A 17668-nucleotide genomic window follows, 5' to 3' on the forward strand; every position below is an offset into this window, starting at 1 on the left:
TCAGGATATGATATAGTATATATGACAGGTTTAACATGTAAGAAAGACACTTTCCAATTATTTTATTTACACTCATTTACATCATTCATTCATCCATACCGTTATCCTGTAGGGCTCTCGGGGGGTTGGAGCTAATCCCAGCTGACAGTTGGTGACAGGTGGGGTACAGATCACCAGTCTATCACAGGACTGACACATGAAGACAAACTCTTTCACACCTACAACCAATTTAGATTCACCAGTCATCAAAGCTTGTATGTGTTTTGTACAGTGGGAGGAAGCCAGAGTACCTGGAGAACACCCACACAGACACCAAGCCGCCTCATTTACATAAACATTTACAGTTTTGGGTCAAACTAAAACTTTCTAATAAGACACATAAAAATAATTCAAGAGTTTTCACAAAAGGCATTAGGGTTGTTCGAGATGAACCGCACCTCACCTGGACAGTGGAAAAGAACAATTTTAGTTATGTTCCTATTAAAATGCTAGAAATATATAATACCATCTCTCAAATATTTTATATGAAATATTACATGGGCTAGAAAGAAATGTATATAAGTTAGCTGATCAAAACAATCTGTGGACAAAACACAGATGTTTAGGATTTCACATCTGTACAGATGTAATGTTAAAAATCTCATCTTACCAGATGTTTTATACTTCAAGAATGAAATCACTTATGCTCATATTGTGGCCTAGAGCTATCTGGGATTATTATTACTTGAGATTGTAGGCAGTGTATGTGAACTATCTGTAAAATAATCAGCCTCTGGTCAAATTCCCCAACATTAGAATATATCCTCACACTGCAAACTCTGAGTGCTAAAATCAAAATCTCTCCAATTAATCTCATCTCATGAAGTTATCGCTCCCTAAATCTGCATGACAGTAGAGCCAGTCTGGCTGTAAGCACACCACATGTGCAGCTCATCTCAAACAAGCCTGTATTGTTGTGTTACGGTAGAAAAAGCACAGGAGTAAATAAAATAACTCATGGTTCAATTCCATTGCACTGCATTAATTTCAGTGTGTCTGGAACTGTGCATGTTGGTTCACTGTCCTGAATTATTAATAACAGAGTTATCAATGTTTAGCAACACCTGAGCTTTTCCTACTGTCACAGCTGTCTGCTCTGAAAAAGACCTTCTCTCATTGTAACAAAGTAAAGGATTGTGCAGTCACAGTCCTTTTTACTTACATCAGTCACTAAGTATGCATATGTTTTATGCAAACTTGATATAGTTCACGTGAAAGGGCTTCTATTGTCACAGTTTGAGATTTTACAACGGCAGTACAGTCACTTTCGAGCACTTGCTTAGCATCCAGATTGGGACTGTGACCCTGCAAACTGATAACTGACAACTGCACAGCTTTTAGCTCTGCAAAATTCACTGCAGTAAGCTGTCAAGTCTGAAGAGACATTTGGATACCTCAGTTGTTAAAGCTTTTGCCTATGACACATGTTCAGTAACCAGGCACTCTTGCTCTTCCTCTCGTATTCTTCCAGCTGCTCCTCTGGCTCTCTCAATCTCCTCCTGCTCATGTAGGGAGTTCTGCCCCGTGGTTTTACCATGCTGCTCCTTCAGATGGCGTCGTAAGGCAGGCTTGTGGGCAAACCGGGCGTGGCAATAGGCACAGCGGTGTGGGCGCTCGCCACTGTGGAGGTTCATGTGGTCTATCAGTGTGGATTTTTGTGTGAAAGTCTTGTAGCACAGGGGGCACTGGTGGGTTTTTCCAGCCCCTCGGTGTACGGCCATGTGTCTAGTGAGGTTTGCGGAGTGGTGGAAATGTTTGCCACAGCAGGGGCAGGCATAGAGCAGGTGAGTGGAGCGGGAGTGGATGGCTAGAGAGTGGGCTGAAGGGAAGGTCATGCCACAGTGCTCACAAATTACAGGCCCCGCTACACTCGAGGTAGACCCTACCACAGCAACAGACTCATCCCCTCCCTCATTTGTGGCAACAGCTGTCAAACCTGAACTCCCCTCACCGGCATCACAACTAGACTCTTCCAAGGAATACTGGCTCAAACTTTTGGCAGCCATCGGTGAGACCTTTTCTCCCCGGGTATCTCCTACACTCAGTTCTAACCGTGGTAGATCGACTGAGACGTAACTTCCTGTTTTAAGCCCCTCTTGGCTATAGTCCAGCCCGATACCTCCTCCCAATCCAGTAGTTGCCAAATACCACAAATCCTGCGTTATGCCTAAAGTTTTTTTCTCCTGAGATGACACCCACCTTTTCCTTTTAAAACCTCTGCCCCTGCCTCTCCCTCTCCCTCGCCCCCGGCCAATTTTAGGGTCAGGCAGCCTGCGTCGGAGAGCGCAGATCCCCTCCACTGCAAGTTCACCAGCGTTGAGATCTTCTTCTGCTGTTTGATTTAAGTCATATTCACTGCCATCTCCTCCGATCACAATATCTTCTGTCTCTGGGTAACAAGCATCAAGCGGAGCTCCTCTATCCTCATCCCCCCTGTCTCTGTGCTTCTGTTCCTCTTCAGAGATGTACACTCTGAGCACATCATAGTCTTCCTGTCTGACCTCTTCCTCCTCGTCTGATGCATTAACCTTTAACAGAAATGCAATATCATAAATGCTGTAAATGAACTGATACTTTGTAGGTACAGAAATAGAACTGCCTGTTTTTTCTTTCAAATGCACAAACCTTAATACATGGCTCCTCCACCATGGGAGTGTCAGTATGGTGCTGACTGCTGCCCTGAGCCGACACATCACCACTGTTCTCCTCCACTGAGCGTACTGCTGGACTGAGTGGATGCAGAGGAGCCTGTCGGACAGTAGCAGGAGATGCAACAGAACGCACGCTGCCACTGATGATCACTGGTCGAGATTGGCTCTCCTCAGCAGTCATCTAGGGGAAGAAATGGGAAAGACAGGGAAGACTGCTCAACACCTATGGTGGCTGAGCTGCATCACTAAAAGCTATAAAGCTACTGAGAATATGTTGTTGTACAATAACTTTTAAGTTAGAAAGCAATTGGAATAAACTCCCTGAGGTTTATCACAATTTTGACACCTAAGGCTTTTATAAATTTACACGACATAAGAAAAAATTGAACACACATTATAAACCTGATTGTTATTTTACTGAGCCAACAAATTACAACCAAATAAAGTCTGGAAAAATGTATAAACCTCCAGAGAAACAAGCTGGGGTGAATGTTATTTCCCTATGCTGCACAAAATATGCCTCAGTGAGAAGGAATATAATCACTACTTAGAATCATTGCTTTGTTTTACTGACCTTTGGTGGACTGGGGCTCTTTAGCTGCACATACTTCTTCAGAGCCCCTCGACAGCGCTCCACAATGTGCTCCATCTGCAAGTAGCTGGCAGTGGTCAGGTAGTTGACAATCTCCTCTGGGTTAAACCGGAGCACACCAGTGTAGCAGGACTGAAGCAGATCGCACACCACTGTGGAGCTGTACAGCATCGACACCTGAAAAAAAGGGAAACAAAAACACGGACAAGTACTGCTTTTATTTGTCATGACAGCATTAGAGAGAGACACAATGAGTGTGTATTGACATCTGTCTACCTGAAGCCTGGAGGACGGGTTGAGAAGGAACTGGTCCCTCAGGAAGGGCGAGCAGGCAGCCAACACCACTTTATGTCCTCTGAATGTCTGGTTGTTGCTGGCCACAATGGTGATATCACAGAAATGCTGGCGAGACCTCAGTGAATTCATGTGCTTTAGGGTTGTGTCCCCATGACCCGGTAAACTGAAACACAGCATCTCCATCTTGTCTGAGGAGAAGTGGAGATTTGTGTGCATCAGAATCACATACTTATTGCATTTAACTCAATGAGGTGCTCTTTAAGTTGGAAGATGAAAAAATACTTCATAGATTACATAAAGCATTTAAAGGGTTATTTCACACTGCTTTACAATGAGAGAACATAATGTTGCAAAGATAAATATTAACCATTTGTTCTAGCTGCACATCTCAACCAGTTTTGCACCTACAAAAACCACAAACAGATGGACTCAAGGTGTAATAGGCTCAAATAGAGGGGCCAACACCTGCAGTACGGACTCTTGGTTGGTAGGTGATGAGGACAGAAGAGGAATCACCTGCTGCTCAATCTGAATAAGATAAATCTGTGACTGATATCAACATTGGAAAAGCCGTCCAGAAACATGGAGGTGAAACTGAACTGCTTGGTGAACAGTCGGTCGTATACAATAGTTGAAGACGCTACATTCACACCATTTACTGACTTTAATAGAGAAAATCATGAATGGAGCACATAACAGGCAGATTAATCTATAATAAAAATAGATGCCGAACACATGCCGAACACTGAAATAGCATCTAACTCAGTGCCTCAATAATGATAACAAGAGGATATTCAAAAAGTATATATGCTCGTGATATATCACTGTACATAACTATGTCATTACTACTTAATGTTAATGCTACACGCTACAGTGCGATGTAGTAAAAGCGATGGTATCTAGTCTCACGCCACTTTAAGTTGGCAGTGTTTCACCGATACATTGGAAGCGTTTCATTTTGAAACCTTACCAAAATTGTTTCCCTCCTTTCTTTCTGGCCTAGTTAGCTAACGTTAGCTAACTACATGTTAGCTTGCTGACACATGCTAACGGTAATAACCATCAAACCCAACAAACAATAGCGTGACGTCTTTAAACTTTGCCGTCACGTACCTTTCATATTCCTTTCCTTCAGCGTCCTCTGGGGTTTTTAAAACAGAAATTATCAATCGATTCGACAAAAGACAAACGTTTACTGAAGTGGTTAGTTGGTAGCCAGTACTTGCTCATTCCTACCGCCCTTAGCTTCTACCTCGATTTCTATTTACTTTTTGGCCTCTTTTGGAGGAAGCGCATCCCGTGACAACAAATACAAACTAACTGGACCTTCGCCACTAAACTGACTTTGAATCGGTTTTCGTGTGACGGCTGTGCTCGCTTTTAGTCGTAAAATCAGAGCACGCACGCTGACTTCTGATCAGCGGTTGTCAAGTCAATGGGCGAGGGGGCGGGGCTCCGGCGGTGACGTAGCACGTTGATAAACGTTGACGCTCTTTGGGAAACATGTCGGCATCTGAGGCAGCGACAAAGGTAACATACCCACTGCAGCACAAAATCCTGTTCATTTGCATTTCTTTATTCGTTTCTAAACCCGTTAGCCTACATAGCGAGATACTGCCGATAACGTCGCGATATGCCACTTTACAGAATATCTTTATTATAAAGAGGGCTTTGTTGGAAGCTGTGCTACATTGCTAGCAGCGTTAGCTTGTAACATTTGTGTGTTACCTTAAATCATGTTGTTGGTATTTTTCTTTATTTTATTGATTTTTGGCAGTTGCGTACACATCGTCTTGCTCTGGTTTTATCAGATTATGGCGCATTTCTATTATAGTCTCTGTTTAGACAGGTTTTCAAAGCATATATGTGTACACTGGTTATAATCGATTATTTACAGCATAAAACAAAGATTTTAAGAAGTCAATGTGTGAAATGTAATCTTAAAAGCATTTGCATTTTACACATTGCTGTTTGCGGTGGGAGGTTGCTTTGATTTGCGTGAAAACAATGAACCTGCTGAGTGATAACAGAAAGATTAGGTAGCTATCAGTGGAGGTGTTTATTTTAGAGAGTACAGTGGTAGACACTGGTCACATAAATGAACTAAACCCAGATGTTAACTGGCACAAAAGTATTCTGTGTTTGTGTCTGGTCACTACATTTCCTTTCATGAACCCTGACATGTTTGTTAACATTTTGAATGTGTTGTCAATCCTGCTGAAAAACAAAGACACCGAGAACTAAAAAAGAACCAAACAAGTTATTAACTTTGATTGCTTTCTGAAATATGCTTTCATTAGCATTATGTTTCAGTGAACGGTTCCTCTATGCTTTTAAAGTATGTATTAATTGTCTGTACATTAATGTATAACCAGACAGCCCTGTTGCCCCCTTTTGACTAGTTATTCATTAGTGTACTTGTAATAGTGTTGTAGAATCAGTGTATAGCTGTGTTTGAGATTAAAAAAAGCCCACCAACAAGAGTTATTTGTTTTTACACTGAAGTTATCTTTTCCTCACTTAATCGGCCAGTGCAGTTAATTTATTGCTCTCTTACTTAAGATATTACCTGGGGACAGGTTTAGGGGCTACGCATCTCTGCACAATGTAGTCTGATGTGTGGATTACAGTTCTGTCATTAGAAAACGCCATTGCCAAACTGCTTCACATTTTTGTGGTTGCTTGAACTGCAGTAAATAAATAGATTTAGTAGTCTGTAATCCTGAATATCAACTGCTTTTTAAAAGTATAGATGGATATTTTTGGCTAACATTTTTCTATTATTTGTTGTTTCTCTGTCAGGAGGCCCCTGAAGGAAATGAAAAAGCAGCAGAGCAGTTAACTGGACCAAGTAAAGTAAAAGAAGGTATGACTATATGTCATTCAGGCTTAAAAGTCAGTAATACATTTAAAAACTCATGGGGAACTGTGAATGTTTCTTTAGATAATGCAGCCTCCATTACAGCTGCTGCTGCCAAGAAGTCAGAGCCCATGGGTGGTATCCCATCAATGTTGTCATCTCAGCAACCTGGGAAAGATGCTTCCAGAGCTGGAGATGAGGGAGGGAAATCACTGCCTGCCACTTCCCCAAACAAACCTGCAGGTGAGACTTGGATCCAGTCATCTTTTACCAGTGTTGCTGAAGCTGGGGCTTTCTGTTTGTCTTGCAAGATGAAAATGTAGCAGAACAGATGTTAGGTAGGATATTAACCTGGCTATATTAAAATTTAAAAAATCTAAAAACAAATCTGGATATTACAAAAAGTAAAGTGTATTAACTGTGCAAGTAAAGAATTTACATGGATAAAGATAACTTAATTCAAGTTTTCAGCAGTTACAGTTGAAGCTGAGGCCAAATGCTGATTTTTAGGTTTCCTGCAGACATTGTTTTGAGAACTTTTTGTGTGTTTTTATTTATTTTCTTTTGTTTTTTTGTAAGGCTTTATGTGACTTGATCCCTTTGAAAGCAGAGGCTCTGTTTAGGTCAGAATGAATGATGACTGTAGTACTAATTAATAAGCAAAAGATTTTTTTTAAACAAACACTTTTACCTCCCCTCTTACAGGTCAAGCAGCAAAGTCACTTCCATCAACATCCTCCTCTTTGTTGTCATCCTCTCCTTCCACATCTTCAACGTTGTCTCCTGGCAGAGCAAAGATGAGTGTTTCAGGCCCTGGCAGCAGTAAATCCATTCTGTCGTCTGCTCCTTCCTCCTCCTCCTCTTCTGCTGCAGCTTACTCCTCTCCCTCCGTTTCCCCGACGCCAACCAAGATCCACCGGGCCCGTAAGACCATGAACAGGCCTCCACCAGGCCAGGTGAGCCTCTATCAGTTCAGCAATCCAAACTCCCATTTGGATTGACCATTATCAAGTGTTCACCCCTGTCTTGACTAATCATTTGCGTCAGTAAAAACCTTTTGTTCTACAGACAACACATAACGAGACACCAGCTGCACCTGTGACTCCTTCAGGATCCTCTGCCTCCCTTTCCTCTGACTCTGAAACAGGTTAGAGGCTGTAGAGTACTCACATCAAATTTTGTGTTTTTTTGTCTGTGTAAAATAATCTAGTTTGTGTAAATAAAAATAAATTAGACTTGTTAAAGTGAAACCTTGTCATACTCCTGGTAGTTGCAAAAAGGAGAAAACTGGAAAATTTATCAGACAACATAGCTGAACAGTCTGAAAACATTCCGGACAACGCTCAGACTGTGGTAAGATTATATTTTCATATGTCTCTGATTTACACTCTACTAATCTCATCATGTTAAATTAGGTTAAGATTTCCATTTACTGAGGGTTCCATCTATTGTCTGTTGTCTTTTCTGATTTCTTTTAAAACTCAGGATGAAACATTATTCCATAAAAAGGTAGAGCCTGTTACCAAGACAACACCACTGAAGAGCAACAGCAGTGTGGGAAAATCAGAGGAAGAAGCAGTGAAAAAAATACAGATTTCCAGTCCGTCCAGGCGAGATACAGAAAAGGTATGAGGCTCTGAGCTATATATTGTCCTTTAAAACTGAACACCTATTGTCAACATATACATGTTATTTAGCATAAGCGTGACTGATTTTTATTACAAAATAGGGAACATTTTCCATTTTTTTATTTTGTTTTGTTGTTTATTTGTTTTATAGTTTGAAAATGGAGAGCTAGAAGTGAGGCAGCACACTAAAGACACAGAGGGGTCATTGAACCTGTCAGATCACGTGAGTATTTTTTGTTTTATCTTATTAGCTTGATAATTACTTTCATATTTAGATAAAGCTTTTCTAATCTCAAACCATCTTATACCACTTCACACACTGTTTATACCTACAGATAACTATGTAACTCTGGCCATCTAGGCTATTAGCATGGCTTTACCAGCCCACAGTTATCATACCATCCTGTACCAGTGCACAGATTTAACACATTTGCAATATTGACTTAAAAGCTTTTATGTTGTGTTGCCAAGTGGCCCAAATCTTAACTCTGGGTTTGAAGGAGTCCTATAGACTTCTCTTGTTATGTTTGCATTTAGTGTATCCAAGGTAAAAGCAGTGGCAGGAATGTGTATCATGCTGTGCATCCTTGTGCATGTTCCTAATACAAACTGGGGACATGCTTCAACATAACACTACAAGTGATCATAAACTCCACAGGACACTTTTAATGATCTATAAGCTGTAACTCCATAGCCCATGGTGAGTTACACCTGAAGCTGTATAAATAAAAATATATAAACTTCATTTAAAAAAATGACCCAGCCAGAATTTTTACCCTCTTTTCTGGCCTTCAGTCGTCATGTTTGTACATTCAGACATGCTGCCTCTCTTGCAGAGTTCGGAATCTGTCCAGAGTAGGAATGAGGATGAGGAGCCTTCATGGTCTCAGTCAGACCAGGATGGTGAGAGAAACACTGCTGATGTGGTGGAGACGGTGGGAGGTGAGTGACAGTAGTTAAAAACAAGCTTGCACCATACAACAACATCCTGTTGGGATTTTTCAAAATCAGAAAGGTCGCATGTCAAATATATTTGAATGAACAACAGTGTAAAATGCAGTGTGGTTCCCCCTTTACTATGACCCATTTTTTTAAACAAGGAATAAGCTGAATAAAGACCACATGTGTCTAATCAAGATGAGACGAGCACTAAAGCTTAAACCAGGGGTGGGCAATCCAAGGCCACTATCCTGCTTTTTTTCCCCCAACTATTCCTGTGCTGCCCATTCCCGATTACCTAAATCAGGTGTGTTCAGCCAATCAGAAGCTGGAAGATACCAACTCACTTTGTTTTCCCTCACTCCACCTCACCTGACATAGTATCTTCCAGCTTCCCCTGCCTTGAAACTCAACAGCAGTTTTGCCAATTTTCTGTGGAAACAAAATCATCATGATGGCAAGGAAACACCCAAAATACATCCATGACAAGATTATTAGAAAGTACCAATCCGGGGAAGGATACCTGAAAATTTCCAAGTCCCTGAACATCTCTCGGAGTACAATAAGGGCAATCGTCAAAAAATGGAAAAAATATGACAGAAATCCGCTAATAGCTGGCTGTCATCAAAAACTGGGTGTCTGTCTAAGAAAGGCACTCGTGAGGAAAACCATCACTGTGAGGGAAACCACCATGGTGAAGGAAACCACCACTGTGAAGGAAACCACTATGGTGAGGGAAACCACCAATGCAAGGGCAACGGAGACTTTGATGAAAGGCTGGAAATCTGTTTACTCATATTCTGGGTGCAAACAGCCAGAGCATTCTTGTACAGAAAATTCAAGAACAATATGCAGTGTCTGGATGTACAAAGCCGACACAAAGCTGTCCACAAACACTGCTTCCACAGGTACCTCTACTAAATACTGATTTGATGGGGGTGATCATTGACAAAAAAGCCTAAATATTTTTTGATTCATTATTGCAAAACATCACAGGGTAAAAAAGAAGTGAATTGCTTTTTTCATTTGCATTTCCTTAAAGTGCATAATTTTTTCTTCACTATGTTTTTATCACAACTAAAGCAGTTGGTCTGTCCTCAGGAGGAAGGTCTGCAGACTATACAGAGGTTCCCTTGGATTCTTTGGATATTGCTGCTGCTGACAGTCTGACACTTTCTCCTCATCATGGTAGGTTTTATGAGAAATACACGTGACTACAATTTGAATTGGTTGAAAATCTCGATTACCTGTCCCGCCCTTTTGGCAAAATATAACAAGGTTTAAAACTGAGTTTTGGCACAATTAAAGGATTTTTTTTTTTGACTTAACAATAACCAACAATAGTAACAGCTACAACAGTCAAATGTTCCTGTCCCCTGTGCAGAAGGCAGTGATGGTGGAGACACAGAGCGGTTGGAGGAGCTCCCTCTGTGCAGCTGCAGGATGGAGGCTCCTCGTGTCGACAGCACCAGTCACCGCATCAGCAGACAGTGCATGGCCACTGAGAGCATCAACGGAGAGGTTAGTCTCTTTTGCTTTTTTTTTTTTTGCAGGTGATCATTTCAATTAAGAACCACCGTGTGCATTATTGTTTTTTTATAGATTTTTTACAGCATTCAAAATGGGGATTTGTACTGCATAATTGTAGTCTACAAATATATGTGTGTGTGCAGCATTAAGAGAGTTGTTGATCTAAAGTGCTTTGAAAAATACTTGAACACCAACATGGTTCTCAGATGGGAGATGGTGCTACCCAGATTAAAAGGCTTTATTTTATGCCCAAACACCAAAAACAAATGTGTAATATTTTTTTTCCTGACTTCACACAAAATACGGAGTATTAGCATGCCAAGCTTATGTTGGCTTTTTGTGTAGCTCTGGAGAGCATTGTCTGCTTACCTGTGATGGCTCATAAAAGTCAGTCCACACTCTTACTGTGTAATCTTTCCTCTTGGCTCATGATATGGTTTGTCAGCTGCGGGCTTGTACCAATCGGACTATTAAAGGGGAAACCATGCGGCCATCAAGTCGGGTACCACTCATGGTGCTTTGTGATGTCCATCGCTCACACATGGTGAAACATCACTGCTGTCCTGGGTGTGGTTACTTCTGCATAGAGGTAAAGATTTAGACCTGCTCTCATTATGTTAAATACTTAAGACTTGAGACTTGTTTCACTGCAGTTTTAGATGCTGGATTTTACACACCACAGCTTAAAAATAATAGTAATGCTTTGGTGCCTTTTTTCTCTTTTTATTCTCACTCCCAATAACCCGCTCGGCTTTCTTCTCCTCTTTCTCCTTCATGTCAGGGTACATTTCTTGAGTGCTGCCCAGATCAGCGCATCGCTCACCGTTTCCACCGGGGTTGTGTGACCGTGCTGGGTGGCGGGCGCAGCAGGGCAAACGGTGGCGGTATGCTTTTCTGTCCCCACTGTGGTGAAGATGCCTCCGAGGCCCAGGAGGTCACCATTCCCTCCTTCAGCTCAGCCACAGCCTCTGCAACCACCGTTGTCACCATGTCAGCCTCCTCCACCACCACCCCGTCTCTCCCACCGTCCGTCCCCATGGCACCCTCCCTCACAGCCTCAACAGGGGGAATGAAGGATGGAAAGATGCCCGAAAGACCTGTCAGGTGAATAAAAAAGTCTTGGCTGGTTTGACTCTATTAAACTAGATGAATTTCTCTTACTCGTGGTCTCCTTCACTGCCTCTTCAGTGCCCGTATGCGAAGCCATGGTTTAGTAACGCTGGCAGTGGAGCAGCAGCAACAAACCCCACAACCTGTAGCTTCAGCTGTGACCGTGGCCACTGTCCCCCCTGCAGAGGAGGGCGTGGATAGCGTGGGGCCCTCTCTCTGCATGCCTAATGGCAAACCCATCAGCCCCAGTGCACTTCCACCTGGTTCCAGCAGGGCAGCGCTACAGAAAGCCATCCTCACACAGGACACTGAGCGGTATGAGATTGAGTTTAGTTTACTGTTTAGTCACAGTCAAAGGAGTATGGCCTAGATATATAATAATTGATGGATGTCAGTTTTTTTCTAATTCATGATGTTTGGATCTTTTTATATAATGTTTAGTTTAAAGTTTTTCAACAGCTCATTTGTTTCTTTGGTCTGTATATGTTGCAGTAAACTTGGAAGCACATTTTACTCTTTTTTTCCATCAAAGACAAAACACTGTTTTGAAATGATATCATCTGAAATGATATATATGTTTTAGCCAAAGGGTAGAGCTCCAACTTTTTCAGCCAAAAAGACAACCAAATTGTAAATTATCATTTGCCAGGAGGAAAAAATTGAGGTTCCACCCTCGCCAGCTCTACCCCGCTGCCAAGCAAGGAGAGGTCCAGAGAGTCCTCCTCATGTTGAGTGAGTAGCCTTTGATGTGACCTGCATTTTTCATATGCTTTCACAGAAATTTGTAGTATTTCTATTACATATAAAAGCCCGATGATAGAATTTATTCTACTGCCACTGTGAGGGTTTGATCATTGAATATGTTTGTGTGCTGCTGAGCCCAGTAACTGTTCATGATAAATTACAATGCACAACTCTATTAAAAAAACTATTTCTGTGTTATCTATTCCAGTGGAAGGCATAGATCCAACATACCAGCCTGACTCTCAGAACAGGCGCTCTGCTCTACATGCTGCAGCTCAGAGAGGGCTGCTGGAAATCTGCTACATGTTGGTACAGGTGAGAAATTGAGCACACTATTCTGTCTTATGCTCATATTATCTGATCATTTTATCATTTATCAGAACACATTTGTTGTGTTTGATCAATATTTGGTTTTGTCTGCCCAACAGCCCAAACATATTTATCATGCTTGTAACACAGAGAACCAAAAAATCAGCTCTATGTTATTGACATAAACAAGCATGAGTAAAAACTACAGAGACATAAAAGTGGATTTAAACTCCTTTAATTAGAGTCAGAAATACCTTGAATTTTCTTTTTGTTCTATAATGACTATTTTGGGGGGCTTTCACAGTCTTCCCATGTCGTTAAAGATTATGTTTGATTGCTCACCGTCAGGCTGGTGCACAAGTGGATGCCCAGGACAAAGACTTGAGGACCCCCCTGTTGGAAGCGATTATCAATAATCACATTGAGGTGGCTCACTACCTGGTCCAGAATGGTGCCTGTGTCTATCATGTTGTGAGTGTCTGTCAATGCCTGAAAACAAAAATGTTGAAGTTAAAGGTGTTTCTTTGATGTGGATTTTGGTCTTTCTTTGTGTCGTCATCAGGAGGAGGATGGATATACTGCCCTACACCACGCAGCCAAACTGGGCAGCCTAGAAATTGTCAACATGCTCCTGGAGACGGGACAGGTTGATGTGAATGCACAGGTGAAATTTTTAAGGCCAGCAAATAACTTTTTGTGTATTAGTAATGCCAGTTTTTTCTTTTTTTTTTGCCCTTACAAGGTTTTCACTGATAGGCTTTTGTTATTAGGGGTAAAAAAATAAAAGACTTAATATGGACCAATGCTCTGAATTCACTCTAGACTAATTTTTTGTTTGTTTCAGGACAATGGTGGCTGGACACCAATTATTTGGGCTGCAGAGCATAAACATGTTGATGTGATTAAAGCACTTCTAAACAGAGGAGCTGATGTCACCATCACTGACAAGGTGGTGTATCTTCTAGTCAAACCTGGGGATAATACAGTTACTATAAAAAATCTTGTTGCTACATTTCTAGCTGCTGTCCGGAGTATGTCTAGTAGTATTAGCTAACAGCTGGACTGTCAGAGACAAAAAAGCAAAATGAAAATCGTTGCATGTAAATATTTGAGGTTATTGCTATAAACAGTGCCCTTTTTCCCCTCCAGGAGTTGAATGTGTGTCTCCACTGGGCGGCATACGCAGGCAGTGTGGATATAGCAGAGCTGGTGTTGAACGCTGGCTGTTCTCTTTCTTCAGTTAACATGCACGGAGACACACCACTCCACATCGCTGCCAGAGAAGGATACTTAGAATGTGTTACGTGAGTCATTTAATATAAGAGTCCGTTTGGGCTCTTGCTTTAACTTCAAGCTGTAGCACTCTTCTGCCTCTTAACCTGCACTGGTGTAATACTTATTCCTGTAACACAGTTAGCGACACATGAGATTTGTTTTTAATAACTCGTAAGAAGAGACTCAATAGTTTGGGGCTTGCTTTGTGTCGATGTAATGTGGTCTTTTTCTCCTTTCCCCATAGTTTGTTCCTCTCCAGAGGTGCAGACATTGACATCATGAACAGGGAAGGAGACACACCTCTCACCCTTGCACGGGTTGATACACCAGTATGGGTCGCACTCCAGATCAACAGGAAGCTGCGGAGGGGTATAGCCAATCGCATTCTTCGGACGGAAAGAATCATCTGCAGGTAGGCTTTGTGAGCATTTTTCTTTTTTTGATAAACATCATAACCATATTTAATTCTTATTGTTGTTCCTCTGACACTTTGCGATTTTACTCTTTGCTCTCTCTTTTAGTGACATCGCGCAGGGCTATGAGAACGTACCGATTCCCTGTGTGAATGCAGTGGATGATGAGGGCTGTCCTTCAGACTACAAGTACGTTTCAGAAAACTGTGAAACTTCAGCGATGAACATAGACCGCAACATTACACACTTACAGGTAAAACATAAAACTGCTTCTTATTTGACTCTTATTTTCTTTCTGTTCTATGAACACACAGCTATGTTATCTTCAACATAAATAACATTTAATTCATTTAATTATCTGTACTTTAGCATTGTAGTTGCATTGATGACTGTTCATCCAGTAACTGCCTCTGTGGACAGCTCAGCATCCGCTGCTGGTATGACAAGGTAAATATAAGTGTCTTTTAAGAATCACACCATCAGTGCAATGTGCTTGAAGCTACAGTAGCTGCCAGTCACGCACATACCAAATGAACTGAAATGATGCATTGTGGGTAATGAAGGTACTTTTGACAAAAGAGAATGAACTGAATACAGAGAGAATATCTCCATTTCTACATTTTTTTATTTTTAAACCTTTTCTTTTAAAACTGCCCTTTTGTGAGTTCAAGAGTGTTATGGAAGAACAACAATAAATTGGTGACACCCTCGTAAGTAGAAAGATAATCATTTAACAGAAATTTAATCAGCCTTATAAAGGGAGCCCATCATCTAGACCACAATGCAAAAAGAGAATTATTCTATGGGATCAATAATCATCTTTAACTGAGGTCAGAACTGATAGCCACTGAGATGTGTGAAGCAAATGCATAGAATTTATTGGTTACAGAATAATTCAGTGTTAAAGTGAATGAGTGACACTGACCTCTGCTTGTTTTGCCTGTTTTCTGTTATCAGGACCAACGGCTGCTCCAAGAGTTCAACAAAATTGAACCTCCGTTGATATTTGAATGCAACATGGCATGTTCCTGTTACCGAACATGCAAGAACAGGGTGGTGCAGGCAGGAATCAAGTAAATATTTTACATGTATCTCATGTAATATACTGATCAGCAACCACATACCATAAAAGTTTAAAACATGGAGGATCTGTTTTTTTTCTTTTTTTCCCTCAGAGTTCGTCTTCAACTCTACAGGACAGAGAAGATGGGCTGGGGAGTTCGAGCCCTGCAGGATATTCCCCAGGGAAGCTTCATCTGCGAGTAATCCTATCCACCAGCATACAGCATGTTGCTTTTTTACAGAAAAATGAGGTTGAAAATTAAGCTATATTCCCTTTTCCATACAGATATGTTGGGGAGCTGATCTCTGATGCAGAGGCAGATGTTAGAGAAGATGATTCTTACCTGTTTGACCTGGACAACAAGGTGAAGCTTTTTTAAAAGGTGTATGGCATATTACCTATATAGCCAATAAAGAATAACTAATATAGTCAAATATCAACAACAGTTAAAACAAATAATTAGCCTGCAGGAAAGTATCATGTTAATGCTCAGCTATTAGATGACAGAATGCTTCTCCTTTGTATTACTGAATTGTCAAAGGTTTCTAATAGGATGCATAATTTTGTGTTTCCTGTAAAGGACGGGGAGGTGTATTGCATTGATGCCCGGTACTACGGCAACATCAGCCGCTTCATCAACCACCTGTGTGACCCCAACCTCATCCCAGTGCGTGTGTTCATGCTGCACCAGGACCTGAGATTCCCCCGCATCGCCTTCTTCAGCTCCAGAGACATCCTCAGTGGACAAGAGCTGGGGTGAGAACTCCAGACGTTTATGATCATCTGCTTAGTGGTTATTTCTTCATTTTCTGAATCTTCCCATGTTTACAGGCTTTCTTACAACTATATTTTCATTATAGTTTTTTATGTGCTAATCTCTTTCTCCTTGTTTCTGTCGTTAGGTTTGACTATGGTGACCGGTTTTGGGACATTAAAAGCAAGTATTTCACCTGTCAGTGTGGATCAGAGAAATGCAAGCACTCAGCTGAGGCCATCGCCTTGGAGCAGAGCAGGCTGGCTCGGCTGGAGGCCTGTCCAGAATCAGGGGCTGAGTGTGGGATCACCATGCTAGGAAACTCCTAGTACATTTACCCATGGGGCCTTTGGATTTCCCTCCTCTGTTTTACATTTACACATTGGCAATGGAAATGCACATAGAAGGCATGTCATGTTTAAAATTCTGTTAAATGTATGGTGCTGTTTTTTTCTACTTGAAATGTCTTTTCTTAATTTCTCAAATCTGTCACCTTAATTATCCACCTTAACGTTTATCATTTCTGCTGTGATGGAAGACGTGGGCCTTGAAATATTTGTAAACAGTATGGGTATTAAAACAACAGGAGGTCTTGTGATTCTGTACATACACTATTTTTACTGTTTTTCACCGTTTACTTTTGCCTTTAAACATGGAGTTTGTGCATTAATAAGAATCTGCCATCATGTAACAATCATACACATATGTACTTTCTGTTGAGCCAACACACACAATGCCTTTTGACTCATGGGTCAGCTTTTAGCCCATGCTGTGCTCTATAAGGACCTGAGGGATAGTGATATGTGGATGATTGCTTTATTTTCTTTATTTTTATACGTATTGTTTTCTTTGTCACGTTTAGTGTAATAAATTTGCTCATGAGTTGATCTTTGGGCTCTTAGATGAAGTGTGCTATTGTTCTCTTTGTAAATTGGTGCTTGCTGGCTTACACATTTTGTGCTAGATCATCTTGTTTTGCTGTTACCACAGCTTTCTTTCCCAACAGCAGCCACACACTTTTAATGGTGTATAAGCCTTTTGCCCATGCAACTTTATATCAATATTTGGATTTTCATGTGAAAAACATGCAGTAGTATCTGCCAAACAGACCCTTTTGAAAAAACCCTGGTCCTTGTGTAATTTTTAGGCTCTCACTCAGGAGACAATCATTAATACAGGTACTTTTACCTTATCTGATTAAATTTTCAGCTGCTTTTCATTTTCTATCAGTACATTTTCAAAGAGATTATACTCAGTTTCTAACTTAATATCAGACCCTATAATATCCTAATATCTAAAGAACACACATATCGTCACTTTAATTCCACCTGGTTCAACACATGTTTCGATTGTGGTTAGATTTCCTGGGCAGTCAGCAAAAGAGGTACCTGCTGATGTTGTTATATTATCACCAGGTGGCATTTTAAGGCTACACTGCAAAGGAACAGAAATGATATGAATGAA

At 41.1% G+C, this 17668-nt stretch overlaps 2 protein-coding genes across 6 annotated transcripts; one reads left to right on the plus strand and one right to left on the minus strand.

The window, feature by feature from the left end:
- Positions 1 to 38: 38 nt before the first annotated feature.
- Positions 39 to 4987, minus strand: LOC113126746 (zinc finger and BTB domain-containing protein 12). Of its 2 annotated transcripts, XM_026300862.2 has the most exons (6): positions 4693 to 4987; positions 4045 to 4107; positions 3559 to 3767; positions 3265 to 3459; positions 2665 to 2871; positions 39 to 2567 (listed from the first exon to the last, which is right to left on the minus strand). In XM_026300862.2, the coding sequence occupies exons 3-6, from the start codon at positions 3760 to 3762 to the stop codon at positions 1455 to 1457; spliced, it is 1719 nt and encodes a 572-aa protein (XP_026156647.1). In that variant the 5' UTR covers positions 3763 to 3767; positions 4045 to 4107; positions 4693 to 4987; the 3' UTR covers positions 39 to 1454. The 2 variants fall into 2 exon arrangements, with proteins under 2 accessions (XP_026156647.1, XP_026156646.1); XM_026300861.2 differs by lacking the exon at positions 4045 to 4107 and having other exon boundaries at positions 4693 to 4985.
- Positions 4988 to 5068: 81 nt separating this feature from the next.
- On the plus strand, positions 5069 to 17111 carry ehmt2 (euchromatic histone-lysine N-methyltransferase 2). Of its 4 annotated transcripts, none has more exons than XM_026300777.1 (28): positions 5069 to 5109; positions 6382 to 6445; positions 6524 to 6682; positions 7145 to 7395; positions 7508 to 7586; positions 7710 to 7792; positions 7925 to 8065; positions 8219 to 8290; positions 8904 to 9009; positions 10108 to 10194; positions 10391 to 10527; positions 10982 to 11125; positions 11318 to 11640; positions 11725 to 11961; positions 12296 to 12378; positions 12599 to 12705; positions 13048 to 13170; positions 13262 to 13363; positions 13544 to 13648; positions 13849 to 14003; positions 14219 to 14386; positions 14496 to 14640; positions 14757 to 14834; positions 15345 to 15460; positions 15563 to 15649; positions 15736 to 15814; positions 16031 to 16206; positions 16353 to 17111. In XM_026300777.1, the coding sequence occupies exons 1-28, from the start codon at positions 5083 to 5085 to the stop codon at positions 16531 to 16533; spliced, it is 3615 nt and encodes a 1204-aa protein (XP_026156562.1). In that variant the 5' UTR covers positions 5069 to 5082; the 3' UTR covers positions 16534 to 17111. The 4 variants fall into 4 exon arrangements, with proteins under 4 accessions (XP_026156562.1, XP_026156563.1, XP_026156565.1 ...); XM_026300778.1 differs by having other exon boundaries at positions 10111 to 10194; XM_026300779.1 differs by having other exon boundaries at positions 5078 to 5109; positions 6545 to 6682.
- Positions 17112 to 17668: the final 557 nt, after the last annotated feature.

The sequence above is a fragment of the Mastacembelus armatus genome, chromosome 11 (assembly GCF_900324485.2).
Source record: "Mastacembelus armatus chromosome 11, fMasArm1.2, whole genome shotgun sequence".
NCBI classification, from domain to species: Eukaryota; Metazoa; Chordata; class Actinopteri; order Synbranchiformes; family Mastacembelidae; genus Mastacembelus; species Mastacembelus armatus.